Source organism: Astatotilapia calliptera, chromosome 9, assembly GCF_900246225.1.
Source record: "Astatotilapia calliptera chromosome 9, fAstCal1.2, whole genome shotgun sequence".
Lineage (NCBI taxonomy): Eukaryota > Metazoa > Chordata > Actinopteri > Cichliformes > Cichlidae > Astatotilapia > Astatotilapia calliptera.
The window spans coordinates 8,599,616-8,622,333 of NC_039310.1; the positions used below are offsets into that span (position 1 = coordinate 8,599,616).

At 43.1% G+C, this 22,718-nt stretch overlaps 1 protein-coding gene and 1 non-coding gene across 10 annotated transcripts; one reads left to right on the forward strand and one right to left on the reverse strand.

Annotated features, from left to right (window-relative positions):
- Window positions 1–619: 619 nt before the first annotated feature.
- On the reverse strand, window positions 620–22,506 carry pfkpa (phosphofructokinase, platelet a). Of its 9 annotated transcripts, none has more exons than XM_026179437.1 (23): window positions 22,229–22,506; window positions 19,573–19,646; window positions 18,685–18,762; window positions 17,392–17,581; window positions 16,971–17,136; window positions 16,667–16,711; window positions 16,472–16,580; window positions 15,728–15,823; window positions 14,457–14,549; window positions 12,639–12,764; window positions 11,970–12,034; window positions 11,651–11,720; window positions 10,576–10,722; window positions 9,367–9,437; window positions 9,066–9,153; window positions 8,191–8,343; window positions 7,042–7,194; window positions 5,471–5,635; window positions 4,232–4,293; window positions 3,870–3,981; window positions 3,447–3,546; window positions 1,551–1,656; window positions 620–1,427 (listed from the first exon to the last, which is right to left on the reverse strand). In XM_026179437.1, exons 1-23 carry the CDS (start codon window positions 22,320–22,322, stop codon window positions 1,271–1,273), a joined length of 2,520 nt encoding a protein of 839 aa, XP_026035222.1. In that variant the 5' UTR covers window positions 22,323–22,506; the 3' UTR covers window positions 620–1,270. The 9 variants fall into 9 exon arrangements, with proteins under 9 accessions (XP_026035222.1, XP_026035216.1, XP_026035217.1 ...); XM_026179431.1 differs by lacking the exon at window positions 8,191–8,343 and adding an exon at window positions 3,115–3,120 and having other exon boundaries at window positions 22,229–22,505; XM_026179432.1 differs by lacking the exon at window positions 7,042–7,194 and adding an exon at window positions 3,115–3,120 and having other exon boundaries at window positions 22,229–22,505.
- trnat-ugu (transfer RNA threonine (anticodon UGU)) lies at window positions 11,328–11,400 on the forward strand. Its single transcript has one exon. It is a non-coding gene; the product is annotated as a tRNA-Thr (tRNA).
- Window positions 22,507–22,718: the final 212 nt, after the last annotated feature.

A 22,718-nucleotide genomic window follows, 5' to 3' on the forward strand; every position in this document is an offset into this window, starting at 1 on the left:
CACCCTATCATGTGATTTCCTGAGGTCAAATGACCCAGGATGTGAGTGGGCGTTAAGGCGACTGGGTGACTGAGAAGTGGATGCAGACATCGTGTTAATTTAGTTAGTTAATACAGTCGACACTATTGCCTCACAGGAAGGAGGTCCTGGGGCCTTTCTGTCCAGGTGCTCTGGCTTCCTCTCACAGTCCAAACACATGCAGGTAGTGGGGTGAGGGGAACTGCTTATCTAAATTGGACATAAAGGCTTAATGTGGCCGTGTGTCTCTGTGTTAGCTCAACACACTGGTGTCCTGTCCAGGGTGTGTCCTGCCTCTCACCCTTCAGCCCCTCCATGACCATGAATTGGATAAGTAGTTTGTCATTAGGTTAACTTTGCAACAACAAATATTTACACAGCTAATGAATGGCTCATTAATCTGACACTCGGGGCCACGAGCCTGCTAACTGGCTTCACTAATCTTCAGGCTTCACCAAGAGTCAGTCAACTGAAAGCGATTTTGATTATACAAGCTCTAGTTAAACCCCAAAAATGTCAATTAAATGACTGGAAGAACTGTAATAATCCCAGATGAAATAAAAGGACATCGTTTGATGGAAAGTGACAATCGTGACTCAGGCACATCTCAAGTATGATTTTATTCTGTGGGTCTCATATACATCTAACTCTGTTGGTGCAATATAACAGACAGCTACTCAGTACAGCAGTGCCTACATTTTTAATATATCCACATTTACAAGCAAAAATAATTTTTAAAAGATAAATATTAGTTTCCTTGTTAAAGCACAGAATGGAGTTCTCTTGGCTTGCAGCAAAACTATATTGCATCAGTCTCATATAAATATGCTTAACCTCACACTCGTTCTAAGAAGATACGCACTGGTTTGTGCTGCAGATAAAGTGCCTACTCTGCAGCTCTGCAGTCAGAGAATGTCGAAGCAACTCAAGACACAGAAAGTGCAATTTAAAAACACTAAAAAGATCCAGGGCGACGAGGACACACAGATGCATGGCAGGACAGCTGTGTGTGTGTGTGCATTTGATAAGAAGAGGAGAGAGGCTAGACTACAGTTGGTGAGTTTTTTTAAAACAAAACTGAGAGGAGCGCCACTAAAAGGAATGACAGTAACAGACCATGAACACAGCATGTGGCCAGAAAAAAAAGTGTTCATGTTGTAACAGGAGCTCATTTACAACACAAAGACTGACACCTCACAAAATTTCCATCATACACAAAGACTGAACTCAGACCGTCATACAGCGCGGGCCTTCACATGGCCACCGAAGCGTCCGAGTCTTTTGGTCGATTGTGTACGACGTGCTCGAGCTGTCCGGAGTCGGAGACGTCGTAGCTCGTCTTGTACTTAGCCAAGATCTTCATCAAAGGACGCAGCTTCAGCCACCACTGCTCCTTGGGGATCCTGTGACTGCACACAGATGAAGAAACGTCAGTGTCAGCGTTTATTTCGGCATTTCTTTCTCATTTTGGACTCCCGAGTTCTCTTCTGGACTAATCTCCCTGTGTGCCAGCGAGCTACTGTGATACATACACAAAGTCAGTCTCATCCTTGAGTTGGACCACAGGCTGGAAGACCAGAGTCCTGCGGCGCATTCCCAGCAGACAGCAGGAGTCCTCGGTGTTAGCAAACACTCGGCCTGCACACAAACACTGAATCAATCAAAGGTGCAAACACAGGAAGTCCCTGATCTTACAAACATGCATTAGGGTGGAATTAAAGCCACTGGAAACCCAAACCTACAACAGCGTTCCAGCTGTGGGTCTATGCAGTGCCGTTATTTTGGAACTTTTTGATCGCTAGATTTAACTTCCTACACCTCTGTGTGTCAGTGATTTAAAAGCCCACTGGTGAAAATGACTAGTGTCATTGTTTTTGTAGGAGAAACAGTGGACTACACTGGTGATCAGGGTTACCCTCACATCAGCAGCAAAGGATAACTGCTTCCCTTCTTAAAGTCGGTGATTTTGTTAGTTGGCACCAGAAAAACTAGTCGTTTCATTATTAATATTTTGTTAATGTATAAAGCGAGTTAACTGTAGAGTTGAAGCTGCGTCTATGTAGCCAACCACCAACAGCCACAGCTGCCTTACCAGCAGATGGCAGCAGCACCCCACCCTGCCTCTCTCTGTGATCGGTAGCTTTAAGAAGATCAATCAAAGCAGCACATGGATCAGCAAACATACGACCCGATGGCCAGAACCAGACAACCAAAGGGTCCATCCTGACCTGCTTGATAGCTTTCAAAGAAGGGCGTGCATTTTGCACCTTTAACTGTATTTTAATCAGTTTTACAGGCCTGTTACTGTGGCTTGTACGCCACAGTAAGAAAAAAAGAAAAGAAGGGAAACTTCTTCTGTATTATCAGTAGTCAAATTTCTTTTTTAAGTCTCTATTTTGTATACGGTAAAAAAAAATCAGAACTTTTGAACTTTTCAATTCACAAATAATTTCTGTTTTTTAATTACAGTCCTTTTTTTGTTAAAGTGTAATCCCAGTGACTGAGCTCAGTTTTTAATGTTTTTGGACTTTTTTGTCTCATCAAAAAGGCCAAGGACTCACCTAAACTCTCAACTTTGATACCATTTGTAATTGTTATGATTTTTGGCTAAATTCCCAGTGGCTTTCACATTGAGAGGTATCTGGGGAGGTGGGGGTGGTTCACAGTGATTTCTTTCTACCAGCTAGTGGCTATCTGAAACATCATCATAAATGAAACAGCTGCAGTGTGGTTTAAGAGGATGAGAAAACTGAAGCACAAAGAGGTGTTGATATGGAAGCCATGAACAAAAGCAGCTGAATTGAGATAAAGCACCGCACACTACCAAGAAAATGTGGGAAAAGCAGGAACAAATGCAGCCCATGCTTGCACATTTCCATTTCAGAAAGGACCTGGAAACAGCACTGCATGGTGGCTGCCGGTAAATTTGGAAGGCATGGGCAGATTGCATCCTACATGTGTGTAACAGAACAGTGAAAATGACACACACAGAAACACACACACACACACACTGGGAGTATGGTGCTAAAATGAAAACACAAGATAGGAGCTAAATATGTAGATGGTCATGGAGCCAGCATGAAGAAGAGGATTTACCTTCATCTTATGTCATCCGAGTGTAAGAGAAATGGACACAAAAAACAAAACAAAAAGAGGAGTTTTAACTTTAATGGCGGCCTTATTACACAAACAGTGTACAGGTCGGTTGTGTCGTATCAGATGAGGAAGCGTGTCGGTCCTCATTAAAATGCTACATTGATGAGTGTAAATGATCAATAATTCATTTTCTTTGTGAGGATAAACATACATCAAAATGTCAGACAGAGTGACTCCATGACAGATCTGCTTCACAACGGCCACGCCTCTGCAGGGAGGGAGGATCGGCTACCGCGGGTCTAATTACAGGCTGCAGGGAACATTAACCTTACCTTGTCTGAACGTCTCAACCAGCTTTTTGGAGACCCACTGCATGGCCTTGGCTGAGATCTTGGTCCCAAAGTTCCGGTCAAATGGAGACGGCGCTCCTCCCTTTGAAAAAAATTAAGAGTTTTCACTCATCCACCAGATCTTTCCCCCCTTTCTTCTTAATTGAACACATGTTTGCTGATGTGGTTTGCTAGCTGTGCTATCTTTTCATTACAAACTAGATTTTCCTCAGAGATCATCAAAGTTTTGTGTGTTCCAGTTTTTTTATGTGCTAATCTCAAGATACACAAATCCAAAATACAACAAAGACCAGCCATGTAAACTGAGAACATGCATATTCATGATACAAATATGGAAAATTGGCACTTCTGTACTCTGGAGGAGACGTTACCACTGATTATTTATACAATGGGAAATCAGCCCACCTGCTGCATGTGTCCCAGCACATTCTTCCTGCAGTCAAACACCCCCCTGCCTTCTTCAGAGTACAGCTGATAGATGAAGTCTGTTGTGTAGTTCTCATTGCAGTTCTCATTCCTGACAGACACACAGTGAAAGTGTTAGCAGAGGCACACTCACGATGTGAGTTGACGCTCACGCTAGCTGGACGTCATCAGTGGGAGCCGGATCGTAAAATGTCAGCACTGTCAAAACTGTCGGCTTCACCACAACATTTGTTTACTATACAAGGAGCTTCAAACACCGAGGGATGGAAATGCATGTTTACACTGCAGCTCATTACAAAGAGATGCTGGCTGGAAATTTAAGGTGACTGTCATTTTCTTACCTGAGGACCAGACCTCTCTGAATGCTCGTCTTCATTTTCTCTGTCAGATGTTCAACATTGGCCTGTGGGACGAAGTAGTGCATGTGGCTGATGTTAACACATAGGTGGCTCTGTAAGGTCTGCCTTAGAACTAGAGTAGGGTGACATCTAGTGGATAAAACCAGGAATGACATGTAAAGAACTGAGCCTGAAACTTAAAGGGGACCTATGTTGCTTTACCTTATTTACTGCCATATACACTAACGGCCACTTTTTTAGGTACACCTCGTTTGCCTTCAGTGCTGGTACTAAGGGGCCTAAAGTTTTCCAAGAAAATCCCCCGACACCATTACACCACCAGCAGTTAATGCATGGCAGAATGGAGCCATGCTTTTATGCCGTTTATGTCAAATTCTCACCCTGCAGTCCCAAAGCTGCAGCAGAAATAGGCTCGACAGCCCAGGCAACATTAACTGTTGCTTCAGCTTGCAGTTGTAAGCTGACAGGAGTGGACCTTGCTGTGGTCCCCTGCTGCTGTAGTTTGACTTGTTGTGCATTCAGAGGTGTTCCTTCTGTAAACCACGGTGGTAACGAGTGGTTATTTGAGTCACTGCTGTCTTCCTATTAGCTCAGAGCTGTCTGACTATTCACCTCAGACGTCTGGCATCAACGAGGCCCTTTCACCAAGAGGACTGCAGTTTGTCTGGATGCTTTCTTATTCTTTGATCGATCTCTGTAAATCCTAGAGATGGTTGTGGGTTCAAATCCCAGTAGATCAGCAGTGTCTGCATGCCAGATGTAGTGAGTAATTGTCATGTGACTGGCTGATTAGATATTTGGATTAAAAGGAATTTAAACTGGTGTACCTACAAAAGTGGGCATTAAGTGTATATACACTATAAATATAACAGATTCCATCATTATTAAAGTTATTATTGAATGTTTTTGTTTTCATACAGGATAGTTTTCTTTTTGCTGCTGTTTGTTTTGTTAGAATGTTTTATTTGCTTGCTTACTTCAGTGTTTATTTCTGAGCATTTATATAACACTGTGTGTTGTTCATTGGACAATACGAAAATAACTGTAATAAAGGGAGAATGTCCTTGGAGAGAGAGGAGCCAAAACTGTTTGTTTGTTTATTTTGGAACTGTGACTCATGCAAAGCTACTTCAGTCCAAGAATAAAAAGCTGGTGCTGAAATGACCATCACAGGTCTACTTTAAATAATGAATGCATACTGGTTCTGTGGTTGCGTCATACCTGCAGTTCTTTGATGTCAAACGGCTCCTCGTAGATGTAAGCAGCATCGGCCCCTGAAGCCAGGCCCCCCACCGTGGCCAGATAGCCACAGTAGCCTCCCATAGTCTCAATAATGAACACACGTCTCTTGGTCCCACTGGCTGATTGCTTGATGCGGTCACAGGTCTGACACACGCACATGAGCTCACAAAGTCAGTACACATTCAGCACTAATGTGTCAAAGCTAACCTCTGTAACGCTGAGCTCATATTTGCCCATCAAGGTAAACATAAAGATTAGTGTTAACTTAAGACTTTCCACACAGTAGAACAACAGCATGCTTATTTAGCGAATAGCTACATTTCAACAACAGATTCATCTAAATGCTGCTTTCACCAGACAGACTGGATCCTGCGAAAGACGACAGAACACGTCAGATGGTAACATTAAATTCAGAATTCATATGCAAACACTTGGTTAAATTCTATGTGGAAACATTTTTCTTCCTGTGCTAGATTTTTATTTTGATAGCCCAGTGCTGACAATCAGCTAAATATGAGATAATCTAGCGTCAGTTTAGAAGTTGCAGCAGTGGTAAAAATATAAAAATATGTGTTACTGTGAATTCACGTGCTCTGCAGAGAGCCCGTCTCCCAAAAATGGGAAATCGTGCTATAGTGTATCCTTGTGCTTTTAAATGAGAATGTGTTGAAACAGCACAGGGCGATCGTGGCTTATGAGTTGGGAGTTTGCCTTGTAATCGGAAGGCTGCCGGTTCGAGCCCCGGCTTGGACGGTCTTGGTCGTTGTGTCCTTGGGCAAGACACTTCACCCATTGCCTACTGGTGGTGGTCAGAGGGCCCGGTGTCCAGCAGCCTTGCCTCTATCAGTGCGCCCCAGGGTGGCTGTGGCTACAATGTAGCTTGCCATCACCAATGGGTGGATGACTGGATGTGTAAAGCGCTTTGAGGTCTTTAGGGACTAGTAAAGCGCTATATAAATACAGGCCATCCAATAAATAAACTGTTACTTTAGCTTTTAACAGGGTTAGCTCTAAGAAGTAACATTTGTAACAAATCTGTTTCTCTGCATGGACACAAGCTAACAATTTTGTAAATCACTATCCTGGAGCCCTCAAAGTGCTTCAGCATATCATATATTTAATGTTAGAAAACAAACCTGATGTACTTAAATGTGCACAATTTTACTTCATGCTTTTGTGTATGATTTAAAAGAACTGAGAAAGTTGTGCACCAAACTTTTCCATCTTTCTCAGTTGTTTTGATGATGTGAGGGGGATCAGTAGGAAAACACTTTTTTCCAATTTTTCGCAGCAGCACATGAATGCACAGTTTATGTTTGAGTTAGTGTTCGGGCTAAGTTTAATTCATTGACTTTTGTTGCCTTTACTGTAACCTAAATCCAGAGAAAATAGTGTAGCACCTTCTGTAAGCGGACAGTTTGCTGAGTATTAGCACTGGACCACAGTTTTCTCTCTTGCACTTTCATATCATGCCTCACGTTCAGTGTCTTTGCACAAGCATCTTGAACAAAGCGCTCAAAGCTCTGCTGGCGGCGGTTTGACTGCCTTACCTCCACAATGGCATTGAGGGCCGTGTCTGCCCCGATACTTAGATCGGTGCCGGGTACATTGTTACTAATGGTGGCAGGCAATATGCACATCGGGATGCAAAACTCCTCATAGTTGGCGCGAGCCTCATACAGCTGCAGCAGACTCTCAAACGCCTGAAGCAGCAGTATACAGAAAACGCGTTAGACGACCGGTCACTTATAGAGAGAGAGGGGTGAATCTCTCTCAGTTTGCAAGAGAGTATCCCGCCATTCCGGCATGTTCCGTGTGATAGCGGCTATGGCTTCCCTTTGGCAGAAAGGACGGGAGGATGGGATTGTGAACAGAGTGTTGGAGAAAAGAAAATAAGAACAGAAAGAGTGGCAGAGCAGAGAGGGGAACGTGTAATCAGAACAGGAAGTTGATGTGCAGAGAGAGAAAGCAGAGGGAAGGATGATAAACAGGGACAGACAAAGAACAGATGAAGAGACAGGACAGAGAGATGTGTGCTTGTTGGCCTCAGAATCTGCTCCACGGTGACGCGGCATATAACAACCACATGACAGCCAGATCTGCTTATATTCAGCAGGACAAGCAGGGCCAGTCGAGTCTGCATACACAGCAGGAGGACATGAAGATGGCCAAGCTGCGATTCCAGTTTGAAACAGCACACGTTACCTGAACTACAGGCTGTTAAGCTTGTGTTCTGGCGATATGTAGACGTCAAAACCTGCATGCAGCCAGCCACTCGTCATGACGTGTCAGAGGACACTATCACAAACACACAGACAGGGAGAAGGGCAAGCAGAGCAAAACATGGCGGCCACAACACGTGTGCACCTCACAGCATGCCTCCATGTTGACACTCACTTACTTACCTGAAGGGAGCTTTACGTTTACCAGTCACGCCTCACGGTGCTGACATGACTCACTTTGTCTGTCTGAATTTCTAGTTTTTAGGGAGGCTTTTTGTGCCACGTGTGGCTGACAGATGCCACCGTTACAAGGATTTCTTCCGAATGATCCCCTGACAGGCTGGTGACTGGTAAAACACAACACTGTGGGTTTTTCCCCCTTGTTGAAACACAGCTGGCTGGCTTGTAAAGTGAGCGGATGTGTTTGTGTGTCTGTGTCATGTCTGTCTATTCCTGTTGGCAGGCCCCATCACTTACAGTAGTGATGGCGTTCAGAGCCGTGTCAGCGCCAATGCTGAGGTCAGAGCCCGGCACATTGTTGGAGACGGTGGCCGGGACCATAACCATGGGCACACAGAACTCCTCATATTTCCCACGAGCCGTTAACAATTCCAGCAGTGACAGGAAGGCCTGCAGGGCAGAGCCAAGTGCTTTAGTGTCTGCGAGGGGTTTGGAAGGTTGGTCTGGAAGAGAGGTGCTACTTGCCACAAAGGAAAGGGTAAGACATAAGTGGAGGGTGCCAAGGGGAGGAGCCAGGTCTATCACAACGGACAGCAGCGAAACAGACAGGTACCACTCCACATTCACCCTCAAAAAACACACACACGTACATCATACACAGGATAACTCATTTACTTGCATTCATCAAAGGAAAAGTAAAGCTGGTGAGCATCTATACAGGAGTGCGTGAAATGGCTGAAGAAAAGCAGGTGTTCTCTGTTTCCAAATCAGATCAAATCGAGTCAACTTCAGTTAAATAATCCAAAAACATCATGTTAAGGAGTCTTCTTTCTCACTATATAGCTATACATATATATCATATACCATTTAACATGTAATGCTAAATATTAGCTTCCAATGTTGCAGTTCTGCAGCTCTGCTTTTAGGCAGAGAATTGAATTTAAAGCATAGTTTTGTACACAGCTATGCATGGAACCATACAGAGGTGTGCTGAAATGAAGCGGGATAAGGCTGATGGAAACATTATACTGTTTATTGTAACATGTCATAAATATTCATAATTTAAAAGCTTTTAAGCTTGTACACAGACTTAAAGATGAGAAGCATCTACTGACAGACTCAACAAGTTAAAAGCAAAACGAGCAGAGACAAAAACTGAGTGTGAAACTTACCTCGAATCCACCGATAATCAGCAAAGCATTTATATTGTGCTTTCGCATTTGCTCAGCAATTTTCTCCACGTGTTTTGCAGGAAGTGTTCTGAGGATTACAAAATGAGTATTATGAAAAAAACATTATGCAAATATACAAAATCATTGAAATACAAAGTGTATGGCTGGGAATTTAGTTTCTTAAAGCCGTCTATGAGGAAATTCTCTGGATACACTGGTACAGTGCTGATACAGATTCCATCACCTTTGTAGATATCTCAATTTAATCATCATTTTATAAGAAAAACTGAAGACTCTTTACCTTTTTGTCCCCAACAGGGAGCCACCCTGTCCCGTCCAACCTCCAACATCACCCCATTTCACCTCCTTAATCTGAAGGGTAGATGGATGAGACATATACGTTAGCTATTACTGATGAGTGGAGCTGTTCACAGGATGCTTTTATTTATTTTGTTTTGTTTTAAATGTTCTAATTTAGTGCTCTTCTAACCTGCAACGAGCTGAAAAGCTCCAAAAGCTGGTGCTTTTCTTTCTTTGTTGTGTTAAGAGTTGCACAGAGACTAATGAGTCCCAGTGTGGAAGCTGTTTTCTCCCCAATTTATTTTCTTAAGTTTGCATCTCTCTCACAGTTGTGTATTTTCTGTCCTATCCTCCTGGTTCTCAGGGCAGACATAGCAAACACCAGAGTTAATTTGCTGGACAATCTCTTTCATGTAGCAGCGGAAACTAACAAAGCGTGTAGCAGAGAGTGCTTGAGTCCTGAATAACAGAAATCCATTATTCCCTCTGCTCTAATCTTCTTGGGGTCAGTAGGCACAGTCTGAATCCAGGTCTCACAGAGGATGTTTAACTAAGCAGTGACAGTGGAGACATTCTGATAGAGATAAATGATCCGATTGTTTCCTAAGTGCTGTTCACTGAGCCGACCCCACACTCTGAGCGGTTTCGTCAAAGGAGGCTAGAGGACAGAAACTAGTTATACCAGTCATGCAACAAAGAAACGGTATCACCTCAGATTACATATCAGTACAAGTTTTCATTGTTAAAAGTCACACAGGTGCTGCTTGCTTTTACCCTGTATTCATAAATCTCGTGATATTGTGGTGATAGGTAATGTGAGAAAGTCTTTGACTTATCAGTACAGAGCTGTGTTTCTCAGCCCAGGGAGAACAGTCTGTTTCCCCCCACTGGATAGTTGTGGTACTGCATCGTTTCGACTGAGCCGAGCAGAGCAGGGAGAGTGAGCGTGAGGAAATTGGTTTACATTAATCTGGACAGATTATCCCCCGGGTTTCCCTGATTATGCTTTAGTGTGACTGTGCACTGTCTGACTCTCATCAAGCTAAGCCAATTCTCTCTGAGATATTGATTAAAAAATTGGAGTCACACACACAGAAGATTTTTATTAAGCTTGGAAATTATGAATGCATTTAAATAACATGAAATCTCATTAGTTTCAGGCCGATTATAATGACATGCAGTAGTGCAGCAGCAGTGCTACAAGTCTCACCTGTCCTTTGTAGAATCCCTCGAAGCCATCACTGACGGCAAACATCTTGTGCCCCTCAGAGATGCCCACCCTTACAGCTGAACGGACAGCAGCATTCATGCCCGCTGCAGGGGCCCCGACATTCAGCACTGCCACATTGAAGTTGCTCTGAAGACATAAAATGCACAGCAACAGGTTATCATACATTCTGGCTCTGGAATAATCCCACCAAATGATAAAGTGTGTTTTTGAACATGGATGATCACGCTCTACAGAAGAAATCAATAAATGCTTTCTGGGGTACTCTCAGCCACATGCTGAGCCTACAGTGGTCATTATCACAGAGGCAGAGGGTGGAGTCAGACCCTAAGGCAAGGTCCACAGCATGGAGTCTGTCAGGCTGCCTCTACACTTCGCTGATTTTCAGTGTAAGCTACCTCCTATGGAGCTGCAGCTCCTGGCAGGGATGATCAAGTCCAACCCTCAGAGGGGAGCCAGGTGTGATCTAATATCACTGCACAGCAACAGTGGCCACCCGGGCCCCATATGAAGCCCACGCTCACTAAACCTTAAGGCTTCAGAGTAAATAAGAACAACATGGTTAGAAGTCAATACTTGTTCTTATTATGTGCACTTTTCATCTTTTTATAATGAACAGCAGGGAACCACTGACGCATATGACTGCTGAATACTAATGCCCTCAGCCTGATGTCACACACCCAACACACAGGACAATGGTAATAAGGTCACTCCCTCAGAAGGTGTGCAGCGCAGGCTCCATAGCTCAGTGGTTAGAGCACTGGTCTTGTAAACCAGGGGTCGCGAGTTCGATCCTCGCTGGGGCCTGATGCCTGGACAATACTTTTTTATTTGTTTTTGCCTCCACCTCTAGATAAATAAAGTATATGGCTTTGTTTTGTCAAAGACAGCTCTTAAAATAGCACAACTGAGTCATTATTTGTTGGGCAGAACCTTAGGCTGACTTGGCTCCCTAAAAACAACCTGCTCTACAGGTATTCTGTGGGGGGGGCTCTGTCCTTTTTCATTTCTGTGTGTGTGTTAAGTGTGAGCAAGCAAAGCTGACACCATCACTTACAGTCGGCAGCTCGGATTCTGGTTTACGATGAGCCAGCAGTTTGTATGTCTTCAGGTTGTTTTCAAAGCTCCTGCAGAAAAACCAAGTGCAGTGAGTTCATCTGTTCCAACACTTCAATACACAGTAAACACTTCAAAACTAAGGGAGGTGTATTTGAAAATGAAGTCCATGATCCTGATTCTTCCCCTCTTTCCTCATCCTGCTGAACACTGAGTGTAAACAACAGACTGATGGTGTTCTAAAATAGCACCTTGATCCACTTTCCCTGTGTGCACTTAGAAACACCGGACTGAGTGAAGTTCAGGTCTGTTGGTCATACCTGCCCCGAAGCTTAACGGCCTCCTCAAAGCGTTTCTGGTCCATAGCTTTCTGGACCTCTTGAGTCTGGGGCAAAAAAAAGAAAGGAGATTGTTTCATTGCTTGAAATCTGCATTTAGACACGGCAGCACAAAAGTACTTTTCAATTTGATTAATCTACACGATTTGGGAATAAACATCTGCATGCAAGGTCTGTGATCTTTGAAGTGTCACAACTGCTGCATGGAGGAGAAACTGCCCTGAAGTGTGGACAGAGGAAAAAATAACGTGTGTTTGGGCAAAAAAGGTGACTAATACGTAACCTGCTCTTCACCTCTAACATTTCCTGCTACATAACGTCAGTGAGGTCTTCACTGTGAGCTCTGTTAAACCCAAACAAGGAGCGAGAACGACAACAAAGCTTTTTTGTGCATTTCTATGGCGGTACATCATCATCATCATAAACAGATAATGATTAACCAGTGGCTCCATCTCAAACAATGCACTTCTCTTGTGGACACTATTGCCACTCCAGACTCTGTGCTGTCTGAAATCATTACTTAAGCTCTTTGTCTTTATGGACTCTGTGTCTGTCTGTCCTCGGCTTCTCTGGTTTTGTAAATATGTGTGTGTGCATGCCTATTGAATACGTGAGGGTCTTGGACTGTTTCCAGCACAGAGCAGCACTTACCATCTGCACACACTCCATCAGAGGCACGCGCACCGATGTGTTCCCACACAGAGACACCACACAGGCCGGCGTGTTGGCCGTGGTCTCCAGAAGCGCGAGAACAGCCTCGACACCCATGCGGCTGGCCTGCATGTGAGACGCACAGATTAAACTGCATCTTCCTCACTCATCGTTTCTATGCCAACACTTTCTTCCCCTGCTCAGGGTTTCTTTTGTTCTTTTAAGTTTTATTTACTTTAAATCTAAAATTGGTTTTAATTCTCCTCTTAAACATCCATCATTTTTTTGTTTTCATCTGTAGACGTTTTGTAGTAAACGGGAAGGGTTCCTGGGATACACTTGCACGTGTGCAGAGCCACAAATCTGTTAATATGCTTAACGTAAAACCTGAGGGCAGCGCTCCTCAGACACACACGGGATTGAACAGGAAATGTTTTGGACAACTCTTCAAAACAATACTGCGGACAGGGAACATTTACTATAAATTCTCAAAAGACCATCTATTGAAATTGTGAAAATGAAATCATTTCTGATAATATAATGGCTTTTAAAATTAGGAATAACACTTTAAACACTAATAAATATGCTGCTCAAAAACATAAATGTGCCTATAAACTGCCAAAATAGTCAAAAATGTCAGTTGCAACAACCTCACGTGATAAATTTAAAAACATGATTTATTTGACAGGCCAAAAGCAAAAGATACTGCTTGGAAAAAAAATGAAAGGAATCCCTTTTAATCAGAGTAAAGCATCAAGTCAGTTAAAGTTGTGGGCACTGATCTGGTCAGTTAAGTAGCAGAGGAGGTTGCTGATCAGTTTCAGCTGCTTCGGTGTTGATCAAATTAACAACAGGTGCAAGAGCATGGAGGAGATCCCAGGAGAAGCTTGGTTACTCTAGGAGAGCTGGACGGGGGCGTAGAAGGTCCTTAATCCATCAGCAGGAGCGCTGTCTACTCCTTTGTGCGAGGAGGAACAGGATGAGCACTGCCAGAGCTACAAAATGACCTCCAGGAGAACACCTGTGTCGATGTCTGTGACCAAACACAGAAACAGACTTCATGGGGGCCTGAGGTCCTGATGCCCTCTGGCTTCCCCTCTGTGTTCACTGCCTGGCACCGTGGAGCCCGACTCACATTTGCCATAAATACTAAAACAGGCAGGGCACCGCTGCCCTGTGCTTCTTACAAATGAGGACATGTTCAGCCTGAGCAAATGCGACAGACATGAAAGGATCTGGAGAAGCCACAAAATCGTTCAGCATGACTGGTTTGTTGGTGGGACAGTGATGGGCTGGGGAGGCATATCCATGGGAGGACACACAGACCTCAACAGCTTAGGCAACTGCACCCTGACTGCCATTAGGTATCAGGATGAAATCCTTGGACGGACGCTCAGACTGTCCAGGAGTTCAGTGGCGCTCTGGTCCAGCTCTGGGAGTAGATTCCCCAGGACATCATCCTTTGTCTCATGAGGAGCGTGCCCCGTTGTCAGGAATGCTGACGAGATTGTGGGGGTCACACAAACTACTGAGAACCATTTTTAACTACTAGCCTGCAGTAATTTGATTTTTAGGGTGTCTTCTGGAGGTTGAAGTTCATTTCCATCAAATGATCTGGCATCATTTAATTCCTTATTTTTAAAACAAGTTTTATTTAACCAACAGGCCAGAGGCAAAGTAGTTTGACAGAGAAAAATGAATCCTGCTTTTTGAGCACGTGAACCCAACAAATGTTTGATATTTTGGCCCCTAAAGTAATTCAACATTTAGCAAAAAAACATCAGAGCACTGGCTCATAACTCAGGAGGGTGGACCTACCAAGATACGGTCAAAGGCAGATGGGGTTCCTCCTCTCTGCACGTGTCCCAAAATTGTCACTCGTGTGTCGAAACCCAAGCACTTGACCACGAGCTGCGAGGAAAAGAAAAACAAGTTTGAGCAGATGGCCTGGCATCACATCATCAACATTCTCATGAAAATAACAGCTGTTCATTTAGGTAATGGATCCTTAAAGAGGCAGTTCACCCTAAAATCAAATGTCTGTACTTTCCTCAGGCCTGTGCTGCTGTTTATCACCTATATTTGCTTTGGTGTGAGTCGCTCAGCTCCAATTGGTAAGTCTGTTTTCTCTTGAATATAATGCAATCAGATGATGTTTGCCTAGTGCTGATCAGAGAAGCAAAAATTAAATAAATACATGCATTTAAAATAAACCTCACAGGTACATGCAGGCTTCCTTCCACATAACGATACAACTGTTAGTCGGTTAAACAAAAATAAATTAAAAAATGTGCGTGTGTGTTGGGGGGGTTCAGTGTTTGTTTTTTTAAATAAGCATTCCTGCTGAGCTTTTTAAATGGATTTTGAGCACCACAAATCGACTGAAGAGAAGGCAGACGGCAAAGTCATCTAGATGGATAAACAGCACAAGATAAATAGGACCAGAGAAAAAGATGTTTATGTGATTTATGGGTGAAGTGTTGCTTTACTGTTGTCTAAATTCATCTAATGCATATTATATATACACTAATAAAGGTATAACTGTGTCACTAATATATACAAAACAAAGGTATATGCAAAAACACATGTAAACAAACTGGCACATCACAAACTTGAACATCAACACGATCTGAAGCTGAAGAGAAGGGGAAACAACAAAGCACAAGCAAGCCGTTCTAATTTTTCAGTCATGTTAGAAAGGAGCTTTTAATTTGAAATCAAAAATAATTACTCTGCTACTTTAAATAAAAACAGAATCTCCAAATAAAAATGTTAGTAATAATTATATAATAATATCATCATGATTCACAATTTACAGTTAAAAAGTCAATTTGTAAGGAAAAAGAAGGCTATGTGTGAAGCAGCTATAAGTAAATGCTATAAGACCTATAATAGCTGTGAGGTTTAGAAAAGGTGCCTTGCAGTGCTTTGGCAGTACAGTGTGGTGAAAGCCCTCTTACCAATCTAGCAAGTGTGCTTTACAGAGCATTCCAGAAACACAGCAACAAAGCCACACCAGGGCAGCAGTACAGTAGTAGAGGTCATTCAGGAGGGAGTCAAAGCTGGAACTGGGTACACTCTGTACTTACATTCTTAACATATTCAGTGGTAATGGGTTTGTTGTTACGATCAATCGCCCCTTCGGCTACAATTATGATATTCAGCCTTTTCATCCCTGCTCGGTTCTACAAGGAGGGCGTGGTGGAGAAACAACATGACAGAAAAACTGAGACTGTGGCTGTGACGTGGGCTTTCAGAAGCACGGGGAGGGAGCCGGACGACGGCGGCAGCCTGGGAGCCGAGGACAGATTTGTTCACAATAAAAGCCTGGTGTCACCACGGCTTGTGTTCACACTTAGTTATCAGGTGTATCCTGTCTTTATTGCTGCTTGTCCACACTTTGTTATTACGGGACTGAATGTGGATACTGTAAGAAAACTGTAACCAAAGATTTTGGCGGTGTGTAGCTCAGATGGCTGGCTTGCATCAGTCAGGTCTCCGTGCTTCTGGCTTCCCCTTTCTTAACACTCAGGTACTCACATCCTTGACAAAACTAGAGGTTATAGGCTTCCCGTGCCTGTCAATGGCTCCCTCTGCAACTATGATTATGTTCAGCCTTGTTCCCCTGGAACGGGTCTAAATCATAGAACATTGGCATTTTTTTTCAAAGCAGAAAAAACACAAAATCTCACAAAAGTCTTTCGTGATTTAAAGTCTGTGTAGAAAAACAAAGAAAGGTTTGGAACAACATGTTATCAGAGTAAATATAACATTACATCTCATAGAACAACCCAGTAATACTACACTTCACTGAGTAAGTCTGACTGTGTTACCGCAGATAGTTTCTGACACATCTTCTCCTCCCAGCCATCCTCTGGAGGCATTTCAGGGATCAGCACCCAGTCTGCCCCGCAAGCCAGGCCGCTCACCAGGGCCAGGTAGCTGGGAAACACACACAGGTGATAAAGGCCTGTGTCTCTGACTGAGAGTTGATGGTTCTGGATCTGCTAAGGTTTATCTATTCTTACCCACAGTGTCTGCCCATGACCTCCAAAACAAATGTCCTCTGGTGACTGAAAGATAAGGAGAGGAAATATGATGTAGGAACGCTGATGTACCCGAGAGCAGGTGTAGAAGATACCATGATAGTTTTTTCCTGCGTTAAACTTTTCTCAACTTCAAGGCGAGTGATTGAAACAGCTGCTGGTAAGAGTGAAGGATTATTATATTTGAAATGTACCCTGATAATTAAAGCCTGAACTAGCGACTGACTTGTCACATATGCAGCTTTCACACGTAAAGCTGCTAAAGGTGCTTATGTTGACTGCTCACCTCTGTGCAGTTGTCATAATTGCGTCCACCACCTCGATGATTCTGTGCAAAGCCGAGTCAGTGCCAATTGTCATGTCAGTTCCACAGAAGTCGTTATCGATAGAGCCGACCATCCCCACAATGTGAAGGGCAGAGTACTTCTGGACGGCATCGGCCTCAATCAAACCTGAAAGGAAAAGAAGCTTAGAGCAGGACTGGGCTTTTGTCTGAGTAACCACTCTGAGTCACAGCTGTTCCTACAAACACAAATCTCTGATATTACTGGCAGGAGATACGGTTTCTCAGTATGGCACCAAATGACTCCAAGCTCCACATGCTGTGCAGAATTGTTTTCAACAGTGTAACCACGTCCTCAGAATATATAAACTGCATTTTGTCTTGACTGGAAATAGGAAACACAGAGCCATAAAGCCTCCACTACCTTGTTCCACCAACTCATTCAGCAGCCCGCTCCATTCCTCCTTGAAGAGGTTGGCTCCCGTCAGACTGCCGTCTCCACCGATCACACACAGGTTGGTGATGCCGTGCTGCACCAGGTTGTGGGCAGCCTTCAGGCGCCCCTCGTGAGTGCGAAACTCTTTGCAGCGAGCGCTGCCGATAACAGTCCCTCCCTGGTGACGATAATGGGAACGTTTTAAAAGTGTCTCCGGCCCATATCACATGGTTATTCTTTTGGTTTGAACTCCTGCGTTTGTTCTTCAACAGGAAAAGCACTACTGATAACACACCGCCTACTGCGATGTTAGAGGTTGTAATGTTTCACCACTAAACAGCCTTATCGTCTGTGTCACATGACTTACATGTTCCTCCTTTGTGCATTGCTTCCTGCAAGATAAACCTAACTTTGATAAATACATATTTCAGTGTTTTTCCACACTTTTATATTTTATTTATGGTGGGTAAAGAGGGCATGTGGATGCATTAGTCACGCCATAATAAAAAGGATAATAATTCCAATTTATAGCAAACGTCTCAAGAAATAAATCTGATGTGAGGTTAGGTTATTTATTAATTATTAAACACGTCGATATGAAGATTGTTCCTCTGCAAAGTGCTTTGAGTAAAATAAGCTGCTTATCTAGTAAGATGAACTCTAACTGCACTGTCTTGAACTGCAGCTGGTGACAATACTCCAAAGTCGCCTCGGTGGACTTCAAAGCAATACATCAAACGGGTCTCCACTTGCTCCAGGTTCTAGTTAGAATGGTTCCTCAAACTCACAGAGGATAACCGGAGTAGCACAAGGATACTATCCCCAGCTGCAGTTCAAAACAGTGGAACTGGAGTACATCTAAATGGACATGATCCTCTCTGGAGAAAGCAGCTGAATAACGCTGATTACCATCACAACAGTAGCCTGGTCAGAGAGCCAGGAAGAAAAACGATACAGGAAGGGCCAGAGTTAGCTTACTGGAAGATGATGAACTTGCAGAGTGAGAAGATCATAAATCAATCACACATCAAGGCGTTCCTCCACACAAATAAAAAGCTAAATGAGTTTTTGGACAGTTATTAAAACACCTGCCAGCCCATCCAAGTAATGTTTCCATGTGGGAAACACTGCACACTGCAGTCCAAGAACTGCAAAAGTATTTATTACTTTCGAATGTTTCCGATATAAGCCGGGAGCCCACAGGAGAGAGAACACCTGCTTATAAAAACCTCACTCTGTGTATGTTACATGTGTCTACTATAGACCATGATAATTACTCACCAACTGCAGCATGCTGGACACACTTTCCCATGTGGCTTCCTTTATGTTATCCCCACCATCCACCATACCCTGATATCCCTGATTACAGAGAAAAAAAAGAATATACATTTAACATTTATGCCTAAACTTGTGGCTGTAACTAATTTAATTAGATATAAATTACATGTAATAAACATATAAATTGCCCATGTAACTCTGTTACATAAGTACAACATGAAATGTTACATTTAATGGAATCTGGGCAAATAAAATTTACTCAAGTAGTATACATTCAGTTTATTTTCCTTACTAATTATTTATTTGAATACATGACCATTTGATTTCTGCTGCAATTTATTTCAAAATATTGCTTCATGGTTATGAGGCCAAAGAATCATCTTTCTGAGTGTTGCACGAGCTAAGCAAACAAACACACACTCCAAATAACCTCTGGCTAACAGCCCAAAATACAACGCAACGACATCCTATTGTCATCATGACTTGAAATAATCAAAATATTTCCACATAATTCAAAACCAATGAAATTTACATCATTAACTATAAGACTGGTGCATCCTCATACTGTGCTACCTTAGCTGGGTGCAGGGTATTCATATGAGGCATCTAAAGCCTCAGTTATGTAACATCACACTGTGTGTGAGCAGAAGCCACACGTACACAGATGTGCTGGGATCACAGGATGAGCAGACAGAGCATGGCTCTTCCCAAAGCTCTTTTAACATCTGCTTCATGAAAACAAAATAAACATCCCTGTATTGATACCGGACCCCTGGCTAGTACTGTACACAAATCCAACCATTAAAGTTGGGCTTAAATGTCTTCCAAATACTTTATAGTGATTTTCCTTGAAAATGCTACTATAGTCCTAAAGATAAATTTATGGCTCACCTCATGAATGAAATAAACCTTTGCCCCCACGTACAACCCCATTCGAACCACAGCACGCACAGCACCATTCATTCCTGAAAGAGAAAGAGTTAAAAGAAGAAATCTTAATCACAAAACAACTTGTTTTACAAGGTCAAACTTTAAACTATAGAGAGGGAAAACACATGTGTCTCAACTGCACCAAGTCATTGTAAAACCCCAATTTGCATGGCTCTCCCAGGGCTTAAGCTACATGGATATTTATTTAATCTGGGTGCAGCTGTAAACCTTTATTTATTTTTTTATGAGTATTTCTATGTCCTGGATGTGGGAGATAATGTGTGTAAGCCCAGCCTTTGCGTGTTTATAGTGTCTGTGTGTCACTTGTGGATTTTTTTGCCCCATCAGAAAGCCCTGCCATGTTTGGTCAAAAGGCTTTCCTAGCTCCTCCTACAGGTTCTGTGAGTCTGAGTGAAAATACTAACCAGTAAGACCATGCTCTGTGGCTTTAATGTCAACGTCAGGGTTAGCTTCAACACAGATGGGATAAAAACGTAAAGCTTTACCCACAGGAAGGAGGAGAACGGGAACTTGGCTAACTGGAAGAGTTGTAAACAAAGGGAAGAAAGGACTGGGTTTCCTTGTGAACCAAGCAGTACTGTTACTCTGCAACACAAAGGCTCAGCCCACTCGGGAAGCAGAGGACACAGCAGTGAGGGAAGGGAACAAATTAGGAGGAGGCCTCTGCAATGTGATCTGCTCATGAAGCCGGCAAAGCATCCAGAATTATTAGAAAAGGACCAACAATACAACCCAGTGTATAATCCATGGCACGCTGTCCTTGTTACATAACTACAATCACAGGGGCATCAGACATCAGAGTGTGGTGAAAACAGAGGCAGAATATATGAAAAGATGTTCGCGTAGATATCTCAGCTGAAGGTTTCAAAGTCTCTATCAAAGCAGAACATCTCTTCTTCTGCGTGACTGACTCTTTCTCCTGCTGACTGACTGAAAGCACTCAGCCAAGGCTACACAATGTACTCTGACATTGATGCACGGTCTCAGCTAGCATGCTGCAGACTCACTGCTTAACTCTGGGGCCAGCGCTGCGTGTTTGTTCTGCAATTAAGTGGATCAATTCACTGCTTCTGAATAACCACATTCACTCTTTGAGCTCCTGGAGGATGGAGGTTACACTATAGAATACCTGGTGTAATTAATAATAATGCATTATTAATAATTCTTCACAAATGCACTTACATAACAACAACAGGTGGTTTCTGAGAAAAGGTCAACATTTGTCTAAATTATGTATTGAAAAGTTTAAAACAGGGTGGTTATTTAGCAGAAGATTTTAACATAAACAACATTAGAAAATAAAGAAGCTTCTTTAATGCTGTAGAGCAGTGTTAGTGCTGCTGCCCTTTGTATCACAATCCAATGCTAAAAGTGGACACAACTTTGATGTGACCATGGCTTCTCAGGGTAATATTGGAAGAATATCTGGATCAATAAGCCAAAAAAAGCTGAAGTGCTTTCTGACTATTTTTAAAGCAGGATAAAGAAGTTTTTCCCCACAAAGATACAAAGCTTCTTGCTATTTTTGTCAAATTACAATTTACAGTTGGTTTGTTAATAACTTTCCATGCAGCATGAAAACAATAAGAAGAAAACGTGTTTTAAAATATCCATATTTATTCATGTTTTGCTCATATTTCACTTTCTACAGCTTGAAAGCTATCAGGATGGATTCACTCTCTCTTTATGTTTCCTCTACTACACTGGTCACGTGTAGGCCTAATAATAAGTTACATAACAGGTAAAAATAATCACATCCTGTCTTTAAATAAAATCATAGTTTCGACTTTTGTTGTTTAATTATAAGATGATGTAACTCATTCGGATCAGCCGGCTGCCATTACAATGTGGTGTTACACGGCAGTAGTAGATGTACATGTGCTTAAGCGAAATTACGAGATGAGCCGGTGAGCACATGACCCGGGTTTCCTCTGTGACGTATAGTTGACTGGAAGAGACGTAGATGAGTTATATGCTGCTCATCACGTACACAGGATGCCGGCATCCCACAACCGCTGGCCTCCACTGTGCTAATAAAAATCCAAAGTCTCTAGTCTCGCTAAAACTGAACACGACAGAAACGCTGTGTAAGAATTTCCAACCTGTGCGCTAGTGGCCTACGCATCCACCAGAACCAGCTTTTAATGGTTACACAGCGCCCTGCACTCCTGCGTATCTGGCTTCTGCACAACCTAAATTAATTGGGAATCTGCGCTAATTAAATGCTAACACAAGCCCGTCAGTTATAATGCAATAATAAACTGTGAGGAGGAAAGCAAACCGCGCGGCTCGACCTTGACGCATCTGTCTGAGCCGCTGGGTAATGTCACACATGCCTCTGAATCAATGACAGGATGATGCTGTTAGCGACTTAGCAGGGTGCGCGGTGTTAGCATGCCGGCTAACCGTGTAAATGGCACATAACATCACAGCCTTACTGTACCACCCCGCCCCACCGCGTTTTTAAATAAAAGCCAGGCTGACTTGACAGGCAGTCACTATGACACGGCTGTGTATCTTCGCCCTTTGCGGGCCTTTCCTCACTGATACGATGCTTCACACAAGTATCCACAAAAAGTGTAACTCGATACTCTACCTTGAGCATCCCCTCCGCTCGTCAGCACCGCAATGGCTTTGCCCGCTCCCGACAGGTTCTCAAAAAATATCTTCTTGCTGTCCGGCTGCGCCATTTTCACAGCAACTCAATATATAAATATAAATAAATATGTGTTTCCTGGCACAAGCCGATAAAAGAGAACACCGACAGTACGGAACTGTGCTGAAATGATGAAGGGCAACAATCTATGCCCTCTACCTATGTACAGTATGCCCGCTTTGGTCTCCTTCTCCTGCCTGTTCCGTATCTGGTCGCTGATTTGCATAGGCCGAGCGCGAGGACAGTTATTGGCAGAAGCTCGGGCCAATCAAATCATAGTTCCAGCAGCATCCGTTCGCTTGCAAACTAATAAGAGATGTGTGGGCGGGTCTATCATTAGAGGATGCCGGCGAGGTTTCAGTGAACCTTAGTGAGGAGGAAGCAACAGGCTGCGAAAGTTACACACAGAAACACCTGAATCATACAGTGT